At 40.8% G+C, this 17,093-nt stretch overlaps 2 gene segments (V, D, J or C); both read right to left on the bottom strand.

The window, feature by feature from the left end:
• Window positions 1-2,538: 2,538 nt before the first annotated feature.
• Window positions 2,539-2,987, bottom strand: LOC127216971 (Ig heavy chain V region 3-6-like). The segment is given in 2 exon segments: window positions 2,539-2,855; window positions 2,941-2,987. Coding segments are annotated over 2 exon segments (360 nt in total).
• An 8,581-nt stretch (window positions 2,988-11,568) lies between these two features.
• Window positions 11,569-12,066, bottom strand: LOC127216970 (Ig heavy chain V region 3-6-like). The segment is given in 2 exon segments: window positions 11,569-11,924; window positions 12,007-12,066. Coding segments are annotated over 2 exon segments (399 nt in total).
• Between the last annotated feature and the right edge of the window lie 5,027 nt (window positions 12,067-17,093).

Genomic DNA, 17,093 nt, shown 5'->3' with positions numbered 1-17,093 from the left:
ATGATCTAATAAAGCCACTGGAGATGAGTTTGTAAAGCCAGCATCGCTAGTTAACTATTGAAACTAGACTGTGGTGGCCCAAACCTTTAATCCCAGGACTCAGGATTTAGAGGTAGACACAGTTCTGAGTACAAGACAACCCTGGGCAACAGGAATGTAAATCAGAACTCTTGCCTTTAATCCAGGGTTTGAGAGTTATTTATAGTAAGGGAATTCAGTCTGAGGATTTTTCTCAAGCCATATTGAGGAGAGCATAGCAGTCTGAGTGAATCTGAGGAGCAGTGAATTTTACAGCAGTCCATATCACCCCTTTGGTCACAGCATAGCTAGAGATACAAGCTATAGGATGGATTCTTTGCTACTCTGATCTTCATCTTGAAGCTTAAACCCTAACATCAGTCTCAGGGTATTTTATTTTTTATGTTACACTTTGGTTTGTTTTCTTTTTTCATTTTCTATTTTATTATTGTTTTAATTAAAATAGTCAGATTGAAGCCATGCTACCAATGGCAGTTATATTCCTGTTTCTGACATTCAGCCTTTGTACAGCCATGATGTATGTGTTTTCTCCTGATTAAAAACTAAACAAAACAAAAATACACAAATATTATGAGTAGTTTTTCCCGCCATCTTGGTCACAGAGCCACATCAGCCCCAAATAACACACAGAGACGCTGTATTAGTTATAATCTTTGTTGGCCTGTTACTAGCGTTTTTTATTGGCTAACTCTGTCTTAAATACTAACCCATTTCTATCAATCTGAGCATCTCCACTTGGTTTTATCTTACCAGAGAGAGGGTCTGAACCTTCTTCTCAAGTCCCTACATCTTGAAGCTCCTCTGCTACATCTCCCAGAATCCTCCTGGTCTCCTAGTCCCATCTATCTTGCCTTCCTATTTGCCAACAGTGTTTTATTCATTAACCAATAAGAGAAACATTTATACAGAATGACATCTCCCATCACACAAAGGCAGAAAATTTTGGATACAGATATGTCAAAGTCATAACAGGGCCAGGAATCACCAGAAGTCCTAATTTGGCTTTCTTGCTTCTAACAACAACAAAAAACAATGTATTGTTGTGTATATATGTATGTAGGGGAGCATTTTGCACCTTATACTGATGTCCATTCAATGTCAGTCAATGTCAATCTAGAACTTGTTACAAAAAACAATCCAGCTTCAGGAAACAGGGCATTGAGCATGCAGGTCTCCTGATAATGTGAAATGGTCTCTTACATTCCCAGTTTGGACTCCAAATGCTCTGTGCCAAATGTTATCTGAGAAGCAGCCCTCAATGTTGCCAAATTCAGAATAATGTGTTGACAGAGCTTGTTTTTGTGATTTTTTCATTAAAGAAGCATGTCATGGAGGAGGTCACTGACATAGCCTTGGTCAAGGTATATTTATTGTAGGGACCATCCTGAGTCTGCATAACTCATTTTCTGATGTCCTTTGGAAACACTGACAAACACCCTATAGCACTGTGAAGTAACAGAAAAAGGGAGACTAGGAATTATTTCTAAGCAAGAATCCAGGCTGACCTTCCATCATCCATGAAGGTTAAGTATTATACAGAAGTCATGGTCATAAATCTACTCTTATAGGAAGCAAGATAGGATTTATAACTCCCAAACTAGAGATTGGGATGTTTACCAGCCAAGTATGAAATCATATATCATACCACAAACTGATCATTAGCTTCTCTATACCCACACGTTTCCTTCATCCAGAGCTGTGATTCAAGAGTGTGTGGGAGGGAGAACAATGATTAGAATGTAAAATGAAATTAAAAAGTAAAACTTTTAAAACAGAAAAAAAAAAGAATGCCTCTACCGAATAATCATCACTTTTACTACTGAAGACAATCTCATCGTCTGTCTACAGGTGCCACACAGAAACCATCATCGCCAATTCAAAACCAGGAAATCTCTCAAAGGGGTTCTTCATGGCCTTCATGGTCATTATATTGAACTTTAACTGTCTCTCACGAGCAGTAACATATGCCTGCATCCTCCTTGCAAACGTAATACAGCTGTAGGGAAAATAGCTCTTGTTTTTTTCTGGAGATACTGTACATGTGTCTGAGATTGATTTTAAGTTGTGTCTTTGTTATTATTTATATTCCTCACAATGCCATGGTCTTCCCTTGGGGCAGAGGGATCTAGTTCTAGCACTGACCCACTGGTATAACAGAATCACTACAAAGAATTACAACATACTAAATCACTGCTTTTAGGAAAAGTAAACATTTGTTCTTGTTAGACCATCATGTTTTGCAGGGAATCTTGGAGTTGATCTGGTCTATATGTTTTGAAAGGCACAAGTCAGAGGTTTGCAAGTTAGAACCCTTGGGTCCTGGTGTTTTGTGTACTTTCCAGTTCCTGATAAACCAATCCATTGCCTCAGTCAGTGAAGCTTCAAATTCTTTCCCTGCTCTGAGATTGAGATCCTGGGCTTGGTAGGGGCTGAGCGCCCCCTACAGGAACAGAGCTTCTCTGAAGGGAGGTTTATGTCTAGATTCATGCTGAAGTCAACTCACTGTGTGTCTCCTGCACAGTAATAAGTGGCTGTGTCCTCAGTGGTCACAGAGTTCAGCTGCAGGAAGAACTGGTTCTTGGATGTTTCTCTCGTGATGGAGATGGGGCTCCTTATGGATGGGTTGTAGGCAGCTTCTCCACTGTGGGTAATGTAACCCATCCACTCCAGCTTCTTCCCTGGGGACTGCCTGATCCAGATCCAGTAGTAACCACTGGTGATGGAGTAACCAGTAACAGAGCAGGTGAGGAAGATTGACTGTGAGGTCTTCACCAGACTAGGTCCTGACTCCTGAAGCTGGATCTGGGACAGAATTTCTTCAAACGAGAAGAGTCAATTCTGTCAATCACAAGTTGTCACACACACTCATGGACACATGGATGAAATGGTCACCACACTCACCAGGAAAGGATGTCGCCAGGTACAGAAGACCCAACAGTCTCATCTTCTAGGCTACACCACTTTTTCTCAGAGGTCAGCCTCCTGTGGGAAAGATTTGAGCTTTCAAAGCTCATGAGGGGATTTAACTTAGAGTTAGAAGATGAATTTGCATGTGGGAAGCCAGCCCTCTCCTTACAAATGTTGAGGGTGGATACTGACACCCTTTGATTATTATATTGTGGTCATCACAGACTTTGCTTTCTGTGGTCTGAGTCTGGAAGAAGAGAACATGAATACTTCAGCCATCACAGGAAACACATCTCTCCATACCTCCACTTCCTAGCTCAACCTCCCCCTCCCATACAATCCACTGCTACTGTATGTATATATATGGTTCAGGTCGGTGCCAAATTTGTTCTCACACTTTGGTTCCTAAGTTCTAGCTTTCTGAGTAGTAAGTCAACAGTCTGATTTTCTTCCTTTCTCCCACGAGTGAGATGGGTTTCCATCTTTCCTAAAAGTTGATACCATGCCATGTTTTTGTTATACATAGTCCACATTAATAATGTAGAAGAAGCACACACTGAGAGAACCAGATGGGCCCTCTGCATCCCATGCCATCTTCCTCAATGACCTCATTCATTTTTCACACACTGTCCTGGCTCAGAGCCCTCCCTCGGTAGACATGTGACAATACTACAGTAGCAGATCCGTGGCAGACAAAATGCAAAGGCTAACAATGAAGACCCTGAGGAGACCCTGGGTAGACCCTTCATATTCAGACCTCTGCATACATGAAAGCTCCTCTTGTACTGTGCAACTAATATCTGGATTTTTCCACCATATGAATCCTTCTCTCATTTCTTGTCATCTTAATATTTTTACCTTAAGTCAAGTCTAATGATGTTTCATGTGACTCCAGGTATCAATTATGCTCGCTGGGAATTCAATTCTCATGGTAGGGTATAGGATTACAACAGGAAGTTTGGAGACTATGTCCCACAAAGTGAGACAACAGTTTCATTGCCAGAAAAGGGATCATCAATGCTTTTATCAACAATGTGAAATCTCAAGACAACAACATCCTTGTCAGAAATATGATGGGCTATATTGTGTCTTGATGGAATCACTAACTAGTTAAATGAAACAACTTCAATGGCTCTAACAAGCTCAAAGAAAAGAAGCCTAGTTAGTTGTGATGACTGTTTATGTGAAGAAATATCATGACAATAAAAAAGTTGGAGAGTAAAGGATTTATTCAGCTTATAATGTCATATCAAAATTTATCTTCAAAAGAAGTCAGAACAGCAATACCAGCAGTGCAGGAACCTGAAGGTAGGAGAAGATGGAGAAGTTATGATAGAGAACTACTTACTAGCTTGACTCAACTCCATAATGTCTGTGATATAGTCTTGATTTCCTGAACTTCTCCAAGGGCTTGGGGCACTTCCCTGGATTAACAATCTGTAATACACATAGCAAGTTTTCTAGGCTTCATCAGAAAGAATATTTAATAATCAGATGAATAAATATGAATAGTCCAGCATATCTTTTTCCAAAGATAATTTTGTTTAATCTAAAAAAAATAAAGCCACACAAAATAATTTGTACAGTGAAGAAACAGATCAAAACCAGATTTTTCATCCTGCTCGGACCAATGCTCACCTTGAGCCCTCTGCCTCCAGGGAACTTCCTGGGTCTACTCTGGGCACATGGGACCCACCTATCCACAGGGGCCACCTTGAGGCCACTCTTGGAATCTAGTTGTAGAGAGGAAAGAGTGATGAGTAATGGAATCAAGACCATGCTGGAGAAACCCACAGAAACAGCTGACCAGAACAAGGCAGAGCTCATGGACCACCAGAATGATAGCTAAGAAACCACCATTGTACCGACTCAAACCCTCTGAACGTTGGTCTAAGTTAGAAGGCCTGGGCAGTAATGGGAACTCTGACAGTGGAACCAGGATGTATCCCTGGTGCACAAACAGACTTTGGGAGCAAATTCCCCATGGAGGGATACACCCATAGCCTAAAGACACGGGGGAGGGCCAAGGCCCTACCACAAATGATAAGAGAGATATTGTTGATCCTTCCTGAAAGTCTCTACCCCCTAGGCAGTGGATAGAAAATGGTTTTGGGGGGAGGGGTGGTCATCCAAATGAATAAAGCTGATTGTGGGTAGAAATGGAGTAAACCATGAAGTACCACTGGTTCTAGTATAAAATACATTACAAAATTATTTTTTCCTTCTGAAACTTATTTTCAGAAAGGAAATGGAATACCACTAAAAGAAAATTTAAAAACTTTATAGTGAAATCAGAGAAGGAGACTTATTAGAAGAGTTTAGATATCTGATGAGATGAATCAGCAGTTATACAAATGTAAGGATTTCCAAAGGACATGAATTTGAATTCTAGGTAGTCCATAGAGTAGCTCATAACCACCTATATTTCTGTACCCATGAGAAGTCAACCTCTTTGGCCTAGTTGGGCACTACAATCTTGTTCATGTGTGTGTCCACACAAGGACAAGCACACATAATTAGAATTATAAGTATGTAAAAACAGAAGAGGTTAATAATGAGTCAACTTAAATGAAAAATCTCACACTAAAATATGAAACATGGATTCAATTCTTGAAGTGTTGTAACAGACAATTAATGTGAAGAAATTGTAGCATAGACCATATGTTCAGAATAATTTGAAATCTCAAGACAAGCCCTTGCTCATTTTAGACTCATTGTTGCTATGTTCTAATCCAAACTTACCAAGACTGCTGGACATTACAGGAATCTGAATCTACCTACTTCCTACCTTTGGTGGCTGAAATGAGATACAAAGAGCAACAGTACATTGACTGTTAGATACATATGGTGTCTGGAGCTATCAGAAGCAGAGCTATGAACAGGCAGCTGACCTGGGAGAGATACTAGGGATGACTCACATCTGACTTAAAGGAAAGCAGTATTGTTTGTATGGGAATGGTGGTCTGGGCTGATACTATGGATTAACGACAGGCAATTATAAGATGGTGTAAAACAAAACCATTGGGTGTGTGACAGGAAACAAAAGAGTTAAGGACCAGAGTGCAGTGCTCATAAACCAGACACTTGTACTGCACACTCCATGCTCTGGAATCCCAAATGTATTGTCAAAGGAAGTCAACAACTGCCAGCTTCAAGTTCCTCCAGTTTCTTCTTGCATAACTGGATGGGAGAGGAAGCCAGGGCTCACAGGAAATGATCTCTGGACTTCTGTGCACTTGCTGAAGTATATGATTGAAATCATGGTGATTTGGCACCCCCTGATGAGTCTCGGGGTATGAAAATATGATGTATGAGATAATCCTTTTCGTTTTTAATCTCCTTGAATTCAACTACACTATACCATAGAAGTCACTATGTGCATGGTGCATGTTAAGAATACAACATGGCATTTTATGGAAATAGCACAAATGTTCAGTCATTCAACCATTGATTGTTTCTGGAGTAGAGTGTCATAGATTGTAAGGCAATGACTGTGTAAAACTTCTTGTAGGAACCAGAAACTTTGTTATTTTAGGAATCACAACAATGATGCAAACTGATGGTCCAAATGCATACTAACTCTTTTGTTTTGGAACTTGACACTGTTTCTTCAAGGCCACTTAGTACTTTTCCCTTTCGTTCTCTCTCTCTCTGTCTCTCTGTCTCTCTCTGTCCCTGTCTGTGTGCTCTTTTAAAAATCAGTGGCTGTGTATAGTTGTGTAAACACATCAGTATGCTTGTGTGTTTACACTCATATAGAGGCTAGTGGTAGTACTTGGGTGTCTTTCACCTACTTCCTTATAAACTGTCTTGAACATAAGGTTCTTTAACTAGCTCCAATTACAAATCTGACTGCCCCCTAGTGTTGGAATCATAGTTACCCACACTTACTCATAGCTTTCAACATCTGAAGGGATCGGTTTAAAGAAATTTCAACAATGGACAATGCTGAGGTGATGGAGTAATGAACTGAATTGGCTAAAAAGCCAGGTGGGTCACATCTGAACTGAACTGCAGTTAGCAAGTCTTAGCTCTAGACAAAGGATTATAGGCAACTAAGGAGCCCAGAGCAGAACAAATAGTCTTCAAGAGATAAGAGTGTACCTGCCATGGACCACACAAACTTGGTATGGGGGTTCCTAGGACATGGGATTTCGAAGACTAGGTGGGTAAGGATTTGGCAGTGACAAACAGAAACACAAAGGCAGTTTGAATCTGAGTGTATTTTGTACCTTTCAAACAAGGCTTTTTATCCAGGATAAATATTAGCTTCTCAGAGATATTGTTCACTGAAGCAACTCCAGATACAACAAATGACATCATCGGGGTTAGGCAGAGTAACATAAAACTTATTCAAGGCTAACAATAAATCAGAAAAGCATTCAAGGCTAACAACAACTAACTGCCCATTTTCTAAGATCAAGTTAATATTTTTTTATGGTCAGCTATTATTTAGCATTTGTTGCCTAGCTCTTGTGAGTCTTTGAAATATTGAACTATTTTGACTTTATCTTATCAAAAGTCTTTCTTTACCAAAAGTTTAAACCTACTCTCAATTACACATGTACAGCCAAATTAAGTTTTATTGTTGGGAAATTTTCGTCAATACTATTTGTACTTATGTGAATGATGTGAATGATTTAAAAAGTGTTGGTTTTCCTAGAGACCAGTTCATGGTCAGTGACCACATCTCAGGGGTCAGTTTCCCATTTGTATCTTTTGTTTAAAACATCAGCATAGGCTTTTAGGAATATTTTGTTATTGTGAGAAAAGAACAGAAGTGCAGAGATCGCAATGAGAACTACAGCTCAATACTTTTCTCCAGCCAAGAGTTCCAGAACCGGTTCCAGAGAACTCCTCCTTTTGAAGTCATCGCCTCAGTCTGTGGAATGTGTCACACAGAATCTGCTATATTTGGTGTGGCATATACCTGTAAATTTTCTGATATCATGTAGCACACAGAAAACACACTACATGGACACAGTCCTGTGAAGCTTCATGTTCATACATGTTCATACCCTTCACAGTGCAGCCTGGCTGTAAGAGTGAGCACCTAGTTTACTGAAGGAGAGAGTTATGCACCTGTGAGTGGAGAGCTAATCAGATCAGCAGTAGTGGAGTGAAGTAGATCATGATTGTAATTCTGGGTAACTCAGAAGTCTTGGGGATTAATGTGGAAGGGATATGCAAAGTTTATAAGAGCCACAAAAAATGGGAATTTGCTGTGTGATTATTTTTCCTAGAAATGCCAAATCTACACCCAGAAGGTCTCATCGGCATGAATGATTAACTAGGAGATTCATTTAACGCTTTATAGCCACTTTCTTGTAACTCAGCATTTCTGGTTTGGGACTAGGAAACTGTCCTGGGCATTGTGGAGTGTGCTAGAAAGAATCTTTAGCCGAAATCAAGTAGAGGTCAATAGAATGCCCCCATGAAGGCAAAGGTCCTGTAATATTTTCATAAAATGATTGTGTCCTTGGCTTAAGGGGTATAGCACAGTTGCAGTAAAGTGTGGCCACACATCTCACAATATACATCCCAGAGTATACATCTCATACTATACATCTCACAATACACATCGCCTACCCCAACACAGTTATTACACACAGGATAGGACATGCTCTGCTCACCAGGATGCAAGCATAGGGAGACTCCTCTCAAAGAAGAGAGTGTGCAATCATTGTTGAATCATTTACTATATAATTGCCTAGATAAAATGATAAAGACAAAACTTTATTATAAGGAAAGGAAAGAATTACTTATTATCATTATGATTATTATTATGTTATTGTGATCAATCTTACGTCATTGTGATCCGAAAGAGGTCACTATAATAAAATTTTGATAACTTTAAAAGAATAGCAAAGACTATGAATGTTGAATCCTGATATTAAATTGAAGTAATTTATTTCATGAATGTAGATTAATGAAGATTCTTGCAAATTGATTTGTGTGTGATACCCAGTATTGAAAAGCAATGATACGGTTGGGCAGTAGGGGTACAGACCATTAGTCTCAGTACTTGGGAGGAAGAGTAAGGCAGATCTCTGTGAGTTCAAGGCCAGCCTGATATGTAGAGCAGAAACAGGTCACTTCACATTCATTAAATAACGCTCATGCATGTGTGTCTTTCTTGAGTAGCCCGGGAGATATAGAGAAGTTAATCCACAGGCTCCTGGTCTCTAGTGTGTGGCTAAACAGTGGGTTCAGTGTGGGCATCATGTGTCACTACCAGCTGTGTGGGCTGACCTCACCCTGGTGGAAACAGATGGTGGATCCCTTGGTTTTCACCTTCAGCCCGTGATGTTTAGTGATTAGTGTTTGTCTTGATATCAGTAATCCCAAATTCTATAGTCTGTTTGTTCACCAAACTTCTTGACACAGAGCTGAGGTCACTATAATAGTTTCAAGGGAAGACTCAGACCTGAGAAAAGATAGATTCTATGTTACTTTTCCAGATTCCTGAAACCTGTAATCTCTAACCCTGAACCTACACCAACAGTCACTTCTCTGGTTGATCCCTCTTTAACTCTCAGGTAAACAATCCAGCTTTCCTACCTGCAGCTGCACCAGAGTTCATAGCAGTGAGCACACAGGCAATGTGAACAATAGACAGCAGCAAAACAGCAGAAAACTGAGACAAAAACTCTGTTGTAAATGGAAGGGTTATATAACAGAGACCTTAGATGATATCACCCGGCATATGCACAATGGTCACCCAGACATTTCCAAAAGATCATACATTAAAAACACCCTCAAAAGACTCACTACATGGGACACTGGGTTGCAAAGTAATCTTTACAAGATACAAATTTCCAGTATGATTGTGTAAATTGTGATTTACATGTACCTCGTTGGAGCATTAACACATTGGAATCTGGAAACAGTAGACATCCTGCTTTCTCATCTATGTGAGGTAATAACATGGATTCAAAAAAGATCTTGATTTACTTCCCATGATGGGAAATACATAGAAAGGTTTTCAGACCATGCACATTTCCTTATGATTTCCACTACCCTATCATCACCAAGGCATAAATTAGAGACAATATGAAATATCAAGGAAAGTTTTATTTTAGTTTTTATTCCATCTGAGACCAAGTAGCAAATTATTACCTTAGATCCTGCATGTTGAAATATTGATTTGTTTAGTAGAATGGAAACAGGTATTAATTGTCAAAGAATATGACATGGACAAGGGCTCCTAAAAGATTATTTGAACAGGAAGAGGAAACCACATATTCTAAAATGTAAAGACACATACACTTGTTTAGGAGGAAGCACATGGTATCCGTTCAGAACTGTCAACCTTCTGAGTGTCATCTAGCATTTCTGAGTTGTCTCAGCAGTTCCTAAGGTCCTGTGTTGTTTCCAAGCACCTGTGCAGGGAGGTTTGCGTCTGAGTTCACACTTAAGTTTCCTACCATGTCTCTGACACAGTAAGACATGGCAGATAGTTCAGATTTAACAAAACATGGCTTTTGGAAATATCCCTATGATGGGAGATGTCATTCTCTAAATATGTTTCTCTTATTGGTTAATGAATAAAAGATTGTTGGCCAATAGGAAAGCAAGATAGGCAGGACAAGGAGACTAGAAGGAGAGAGGAAGTAGTAGGGAGGAGATCCAAGATGGAGGATGGAGAGAGTAGAACACCAGACCCTCTCTCAGGTAAGATAAGACCACGTGGAAAAAATTAGATTAGTAGAAATTGGATAATATTTAAGACAGACCTAGCTAATAAGAAACACTAGTAACAGACCAACAGCATTATATCTAATATAGTGTCTCTGCATATTATTTGGGGCTGGCACAGCTGTGAGATCAGGCTAGCAAGGGAAAAACTACTTATACTGATTCTGGGCTTGAAGACCACTTACAAACTGCGTCTCTAGCAGTCCAGAGTTTGGTACCAGGCTCTTGAGAAATTGAAAAAAATAGTAACTATCAAAGTATACACATGAGGATTTTGATTAATGTAATGTTTTTTATTACATTGCAAATGCAAGTACTGTTTGTACAAATATATCCAACATTGCTAGTCAGTAACAACCTCAAAGCAGAGTCTTCATACCTCAGCCTTGAGCAGTTGACCTCAGGAAATGCCTGCCTTGCAATGATGTGTGCATTCCATTCAGTCAGTGGTAAATTCCTAAGCATCGCAGCAACTGCTTCATATCCAAACTCTTGGAAGTGTTATAACATGTAGATGCATGTGAGGTTGGAAGGAATGGAAAATCAAACATAGAATTAATTTTTCAATGGGACAACTACTGCAATGCCAAGGTCAGCTGACATACAAAAAGATGCTTTCATTAAAAATTTTCTCAAGACCAGAGACATGGCTCAGCTGCTATGGGCTAGATTCACAATCAAAAGGACATGAAATAATCATGTGTACCCTGTCTGGATGGACACAGTGAGAAACAAATAAATGTGACCCTACATAAACACAGCATTTCAGCATCAGAGACAGAAAAGACCTCCTGTCTTCTCTGTGCTTAGGGAGCAGGAAGCAAAGTCAGAGGAAACCAGGTGTTTTTCTTTCCTAGCTCTGAAATCTTTGAGTTCCCAGACTTGGTTAGTGCTGAGTGCCCCCTGCTGTCACAGAGCTCCTCTTCAGGGAGGTTTGTGTCTGGGCTCTTGCTGAAGACCCCTCACTGTGTCTCTTGCACAGTAATATGTGGCTGTGTCCTCAGAGGTCACAGAGTTCAGCTTCAGGAAGAACTGGTTCTTGGATGTATCCCTGGTGATGGAGATGAGGCTCTGGAGGGATGGGTTGTAGCTGGTGCCACCACCATAATTTATGTACCACATCCACTCCAGCTTCTTCCCTGGGAACTGCCTGATCCAGGTCCAGTAGTAATAAGCACTGGTGATGGAGTCACCAGTGACAGAGCAAGTGAGGGACAGCGATTGTGAGGGCTTCACCAGGCCAGGTCCTGACTCCTGAAGCTGGATCTGGGACAGGACACCTGCAGACAAGATGAGTCAGTTCAGTCAATCACATGGTATAATAACCCCTCATGGACACATGTGTGAAATGGTCACACTCACCAGGAAGGGCAGTCACCAGGTACAGAAGACCCAGGAGTCTCATCTTCTAGGCTACACCCCGATTTCTCAGCGGTCAGCCTCCTGTGAGAGAGATGTGAGCTCCCACAGCTCAGGAGGGGATTTAACATAGAACCAGAGGATGCATTTGCATGTGGGGATTGAACCTAGATTTTATAAGTAGGGAGGGTGAATACCAATCCATTTCCTTACTACAATATTGACAACATTGCCTCTGACTTCCTTCAGTGAGTTTGGAATAAGAGAGTTGGGAATACCAGGATCACAGGAAACACAGCTTGGAATGACACCACCTCTAATTCCCCGTCAAACCTCTCCACCAAAACTTCTGTTCCTGTGTTTTCCTTTTATTTTTCTCAATTGCTTCATTTCTTAATATATACATTTTTATTATTTTAATTAATTTTTTTGTATTTCAATCACAGTTCCTTCTCCCTCCTCTCCACATGCTCCTCGAACCTTCTCCCCCCCCACCTCCCATCTGCTCCTTGGAGAGTGTAAAATCGTCCTAGGAATCTACTAAGTCTGTCCCATCATCATGTTGAGGCAGGACCAAGGTACCTCCCCACCATGCCCACCTCTAAATCTAGGCTGAGAATGATATCACCAAAGCTGAGGAATGGGCTCCACTAAGTCGGCTTGTGCATTAGGGTTACATCTTGGCTGCTGCCAGTTGCTTCATAAATAATCTCAGCTGCACCCATTGTCACCTATATTAAGGGAGTGTAGTTTGGTCTTAATCTGGTTCCCTATTTATCCGATAGGATTCAGTGATGTTTCACTAGCTCAGATCACATGATTTTGAGGGTTTCCCCATTATGGAATCTTGAAATTTGCATGGAAATGGGTGAAACTTGAAGAAACCATCATGAATGAGGTAAATGAGTCACATAAAGAGGAACAGGGTATTTACTCAATGCTATGTGGATTTTAGGCATAGAGCAAAGGATCACCAGCCTATAATCCACACCACCAGAGGATCTAGGATACAAGGTGGAATCTAAGAGGTTAATACAAGGTCCCTCACAGAAGGGGAAAGGAACAAGAACTCCTGAGCATATTGGGAGTGGGGGGCCAGTGAGTAGCGAGGGAGATAGGAGAAAGAGAATGGAGGGGAGGAAAGCATGTGGGACTAGGAAGATACAGTCAGGGAGGAACAGACATTAGAAAGAGAGAGAAATAGAGAGAGATATACCATGAAAAAGGGACCCATTATGAGTTTGAAGAGAAAACTGACTCTAGAGATTTCTTTAGAGCGCTACAAGACTGAACCCAACTAATAATTTGAGCAACAGTGGAAATGCCACCATAAATACCCTTCCCTGATAATGAGATTGATCACTACTTTATCCACCATCATATAGCCCTTATCTAGTAGCTGATGGAAACAGAAGCCGACACCCTCAGCTAAACACTGAGCCAAACTGGAATCCAATGCAGAGAGAGAGGACAAGGCCAGGCTACAGAAAACCACAGAGAGAGCTGGCCTGAACCAGGAGGAGCTAATGGGCCCCCAGACTGATAACTGGGAAACTAGCATTGGACCGATTCAGACCCATGTACATGGTTCCCAGTTAGATGGATTGGGCAGTCTGAAGGTCCTCTGACAGTGGAACAAGGATGTACTCCTGGTGCACAAAAGGATTTTGGGTGCACATTTCCCATGTAAGGATACTCCCTCCACCTAGAGGGAGGGCCTAGTCCCTACTCCAAATAATTTGACAGATTTTGATGACCACTCTTGGAAAATATCACCCTACCTGTGGAGTGGGGGGATGGGATGGGAGGGTTTTCTGTGGACATAGGAGGGTAGGAGGGAGAACATGAGGGAGTTAGAGAGGGTGCTGGAACTGGGATAGATATGTAAAATAAGAAAAACAAATAAAAAAAGAAACAGATGTGGATGCAGAGACTTCCTGATTTTAACACACAGATATCCCATAAAAACACAAAATCAGAAGCTATACTATATGGGCAAGACTCTATAGGATGAAATAAGAGATAAATAAATAAATGTATAAAATGGCAATAAAGCCATGTGATATCTTGAGGCAGGAACCTCCAAAATTCATTTGAATGAATTCTTCATGACATCTGCTGATGACCTTAGCCTATGCATAAGAATGTTTAGTTCCTCGGTTTGACTCCCTTAGAAAATCTCATTTCTCATTTGAAAAGTGATTAGGGGTCAGTAGCTTTTTGGTTAGGAATGGGACCACATGTACACTTCTCCTTTGTGCTCTAGATCCCCATCTGCTGTCAACTCACACAGGTACTAGTTTTCCCATAGAGACATTTAGTCCACAATGAGATAAACTGTCTTCTTGGTCATTCAGACAGTTTTTGAACTAGGTCATTTCTGTTATTGTAGCATTCCCAGGAGGATATTCTAGGAACTAACTGATCTTGTAATCTTCTAGAGGCATGTTCTAACTGCCATAGGAGATGGTCTCTTGGGTCTTGTATGTGTTTAACTGAGAGAAATAAACTCTAGTCAGGAAACACCCTTGATGGCCCTTCTGCACTTACTCCCCAGGCTCTGCTTAACTAATTTATTTTGGTTTCCCTTTACACTGTCTCACGAAAAATATATTTATCAATGTTGTGATCATAAGACCTTGAAATATTGGACTGTGTCCCTCTATGTTAACTTTGACATAAAATGGTCACAAACTAATGATTCTCCCTCCCTTGTAAGGATTACTCTGAAATGTTTGTATACAGATTTATTCTCTCTCAGCAGTTATGTATAGATCAGGAAGGTTGTCAGAGGAATCATGTGTGATAGTGAGTTATCAAGGAGCCACAAAATGGAGTTCTGTAGAAATGGAAGCTTTATCTATTCTTGAGAAGTCCTCTCTGGCCCTATACAGTCAGCCCTATGAAACTTGCATGGGTCCAGCAAGTTTACATCTAGCAACAACACAACATTTATACCACTCTTTGTCTGTTGATGGTTGCCAGAATTCACAAATAATGGTATGAGACTTTCCTTTCTATCCTGACTCTATGGCTTGTATTAGAACAAGAGGGTTCATGATGGTGTGGACACTTTATTTTTGCACAGACAAGAATGAGATGGCACTGAACTTGGAGGACAGGAAATTCTGTCCACCTTTACTTGTGCAAGTCCAGAGGATGAGGAAGTATAATGTCAAACCATGAAAATAAATTCCCAGAGAAAAATAAATGAGCTGTCAAGACAGTTCAATCAACTCTCAACCTGAGCGTACTCATGTGTGTGAGAGGAGTCAGGTCAGATGGGAAATAAATGGGATTTCTCCTTACAGGGTCTTGTTTATACAACCTATTGGTGTTGATCTCATCTGAGTTTAAATAAATAAATAGATAAGTTTAATCCTAAGAATTACACTGTCCACAGTTGTGCTGATATATTATTTATGATCTAATGAAGCCACTGGAGATGAGTTTGCAAAGCCAGCATCATTAGTTAGCTTTAGAAACTAGACTATAGTGGCATAAACCTTTAATCCCAGGACTCAGGATTTATAGGTAGACACAGTTCTGAGAAGAAGACAACCCTGGGCAACAAGAAAGTAAATCAGAACTAAGAATTTTAATCCCAGGCTTTGAGAGGTAATAATAGTAAGGGTATTCAGTCTCAGGATTATTCTGCAGCCATATTGAGGAGAGCATAGCAGTCTCACTAAATCTGAGGAGCAGAGAACTTTGGAGCATTCCAGATCACCTCTTTTTTCACAGCATAGGGAGAGGTACAACCTATAGGATGGATGCTTTGCTGCTTTGATTTTCATATTGAAGCTTCGACACTAATATCAGTCTCAGGGTCTTTTATTTTTCATATTACACATTGGCTTGTTTTCTGTTTTCATTTTCTGTTATTATTGTTTTAATTAAAATAGTAAGATTGACAGCTGACTTGAACAAGGAAGAGCTAACAGGCTCCCAGACTGATAGCTGGGAATCCAGCATGGGACAGACTCAGGCCTCCCCGAATATGGGTCTCAGCCTGAAGGACTGAGCAGTCTATGGGACCTCAGACAGTGGAACCAGGATGTATTCCTGGTGCACAAAATGACCTTGCAGACACATCCCCCATGGAGGGATGCTGCATTAACCTAAAGACAGGAGAGAAGTTCTAGTGCCTACTTCAAATGACTTGACAGATTTACATGACCCCACCTGGATTACATTACCCTACATGTGGAATAGGGGTGGGGGATGGGAGGGAAGGGTGGCCAGGGTAACTGTGAGGAGGCAGAGAGGGTAAGAGGGAGGGAGTGAGGTAAAAAGGGAGAGAGGGAGAGGGAACTGGGATCAAAATGTAAAATAAAAAAATAAAGAAATAAAAAGATTAAAAAACAAAAGTTGTGAGTAAAAGATTTATTCAGCTTATAATGCCATTTCACAATTCATCTTCAAAGGAAGTCAGAACAAGCAGCAACACCAGCAGGGCAGGAACTTGGAGGCAGGAGGAGATGGAGAAGTATGTGGTATGTACTCACTCATATATAAATTTTAGACATCAAATGCATCAAACGATCACCAGCCTATAACTCAGACCACCAGAGAAGCTAGTAAACAAGGAGGACCCTAAAAGGGGCATACATGGTCCCCCTCAGAAGGTGAAAAGGACAGACTCCTGAACAGACAGGGAGTAAGGGGGGTTAGTGGAGAGGGAACTAGGAGAAAAATAAGGGGAGGAGAAGAACAGAGAGGAGAACATGAGGAAGCAGGAAGACTGAGTCCAGGGAAGAATAGAGGAGAGCAAGCAATGACATATCATAGTAGAGAAAGCCATTATAGGTTTAAAGAGAAATCTGGCACTGGGGAAATGTCCACAGACCTACAAGGATGACCCCAACTAACAATTTGAGCAATAGTGGAGAGGCTACCTTAAATGCCCTTCCCAGATAATGAGATTCAGGACTACCTTATATGCCATCCTAGAGCCTTCAACTAGTAGCTATGGAAACAGAAGCAAACACCACAACTAAACACTGAGCTGAACTCCTGGAATCCAGTTGTAGAGAGGAAGGAGTGATGAGCAAAGGAATCAAGACCATGTTGGAGAAACCCACAGAAAC

Source organism: Phodopus roborovskii, unplaced genomic scaffold (genome assembly GCF_943737965.1).
Source record: "Phodopus roborovskii unplaced genomic scaffold, PHOROB, whole genome shotgun sequence".
NCBI lineage: Eukaryota > Metazoa > Chordata > Mammalia > Rodentia > Cricetidae > Phodopus > Phodopus roborovskii.
This window is presented reverse-complemented; position numbering and strand designations above follow the sequence as displayed.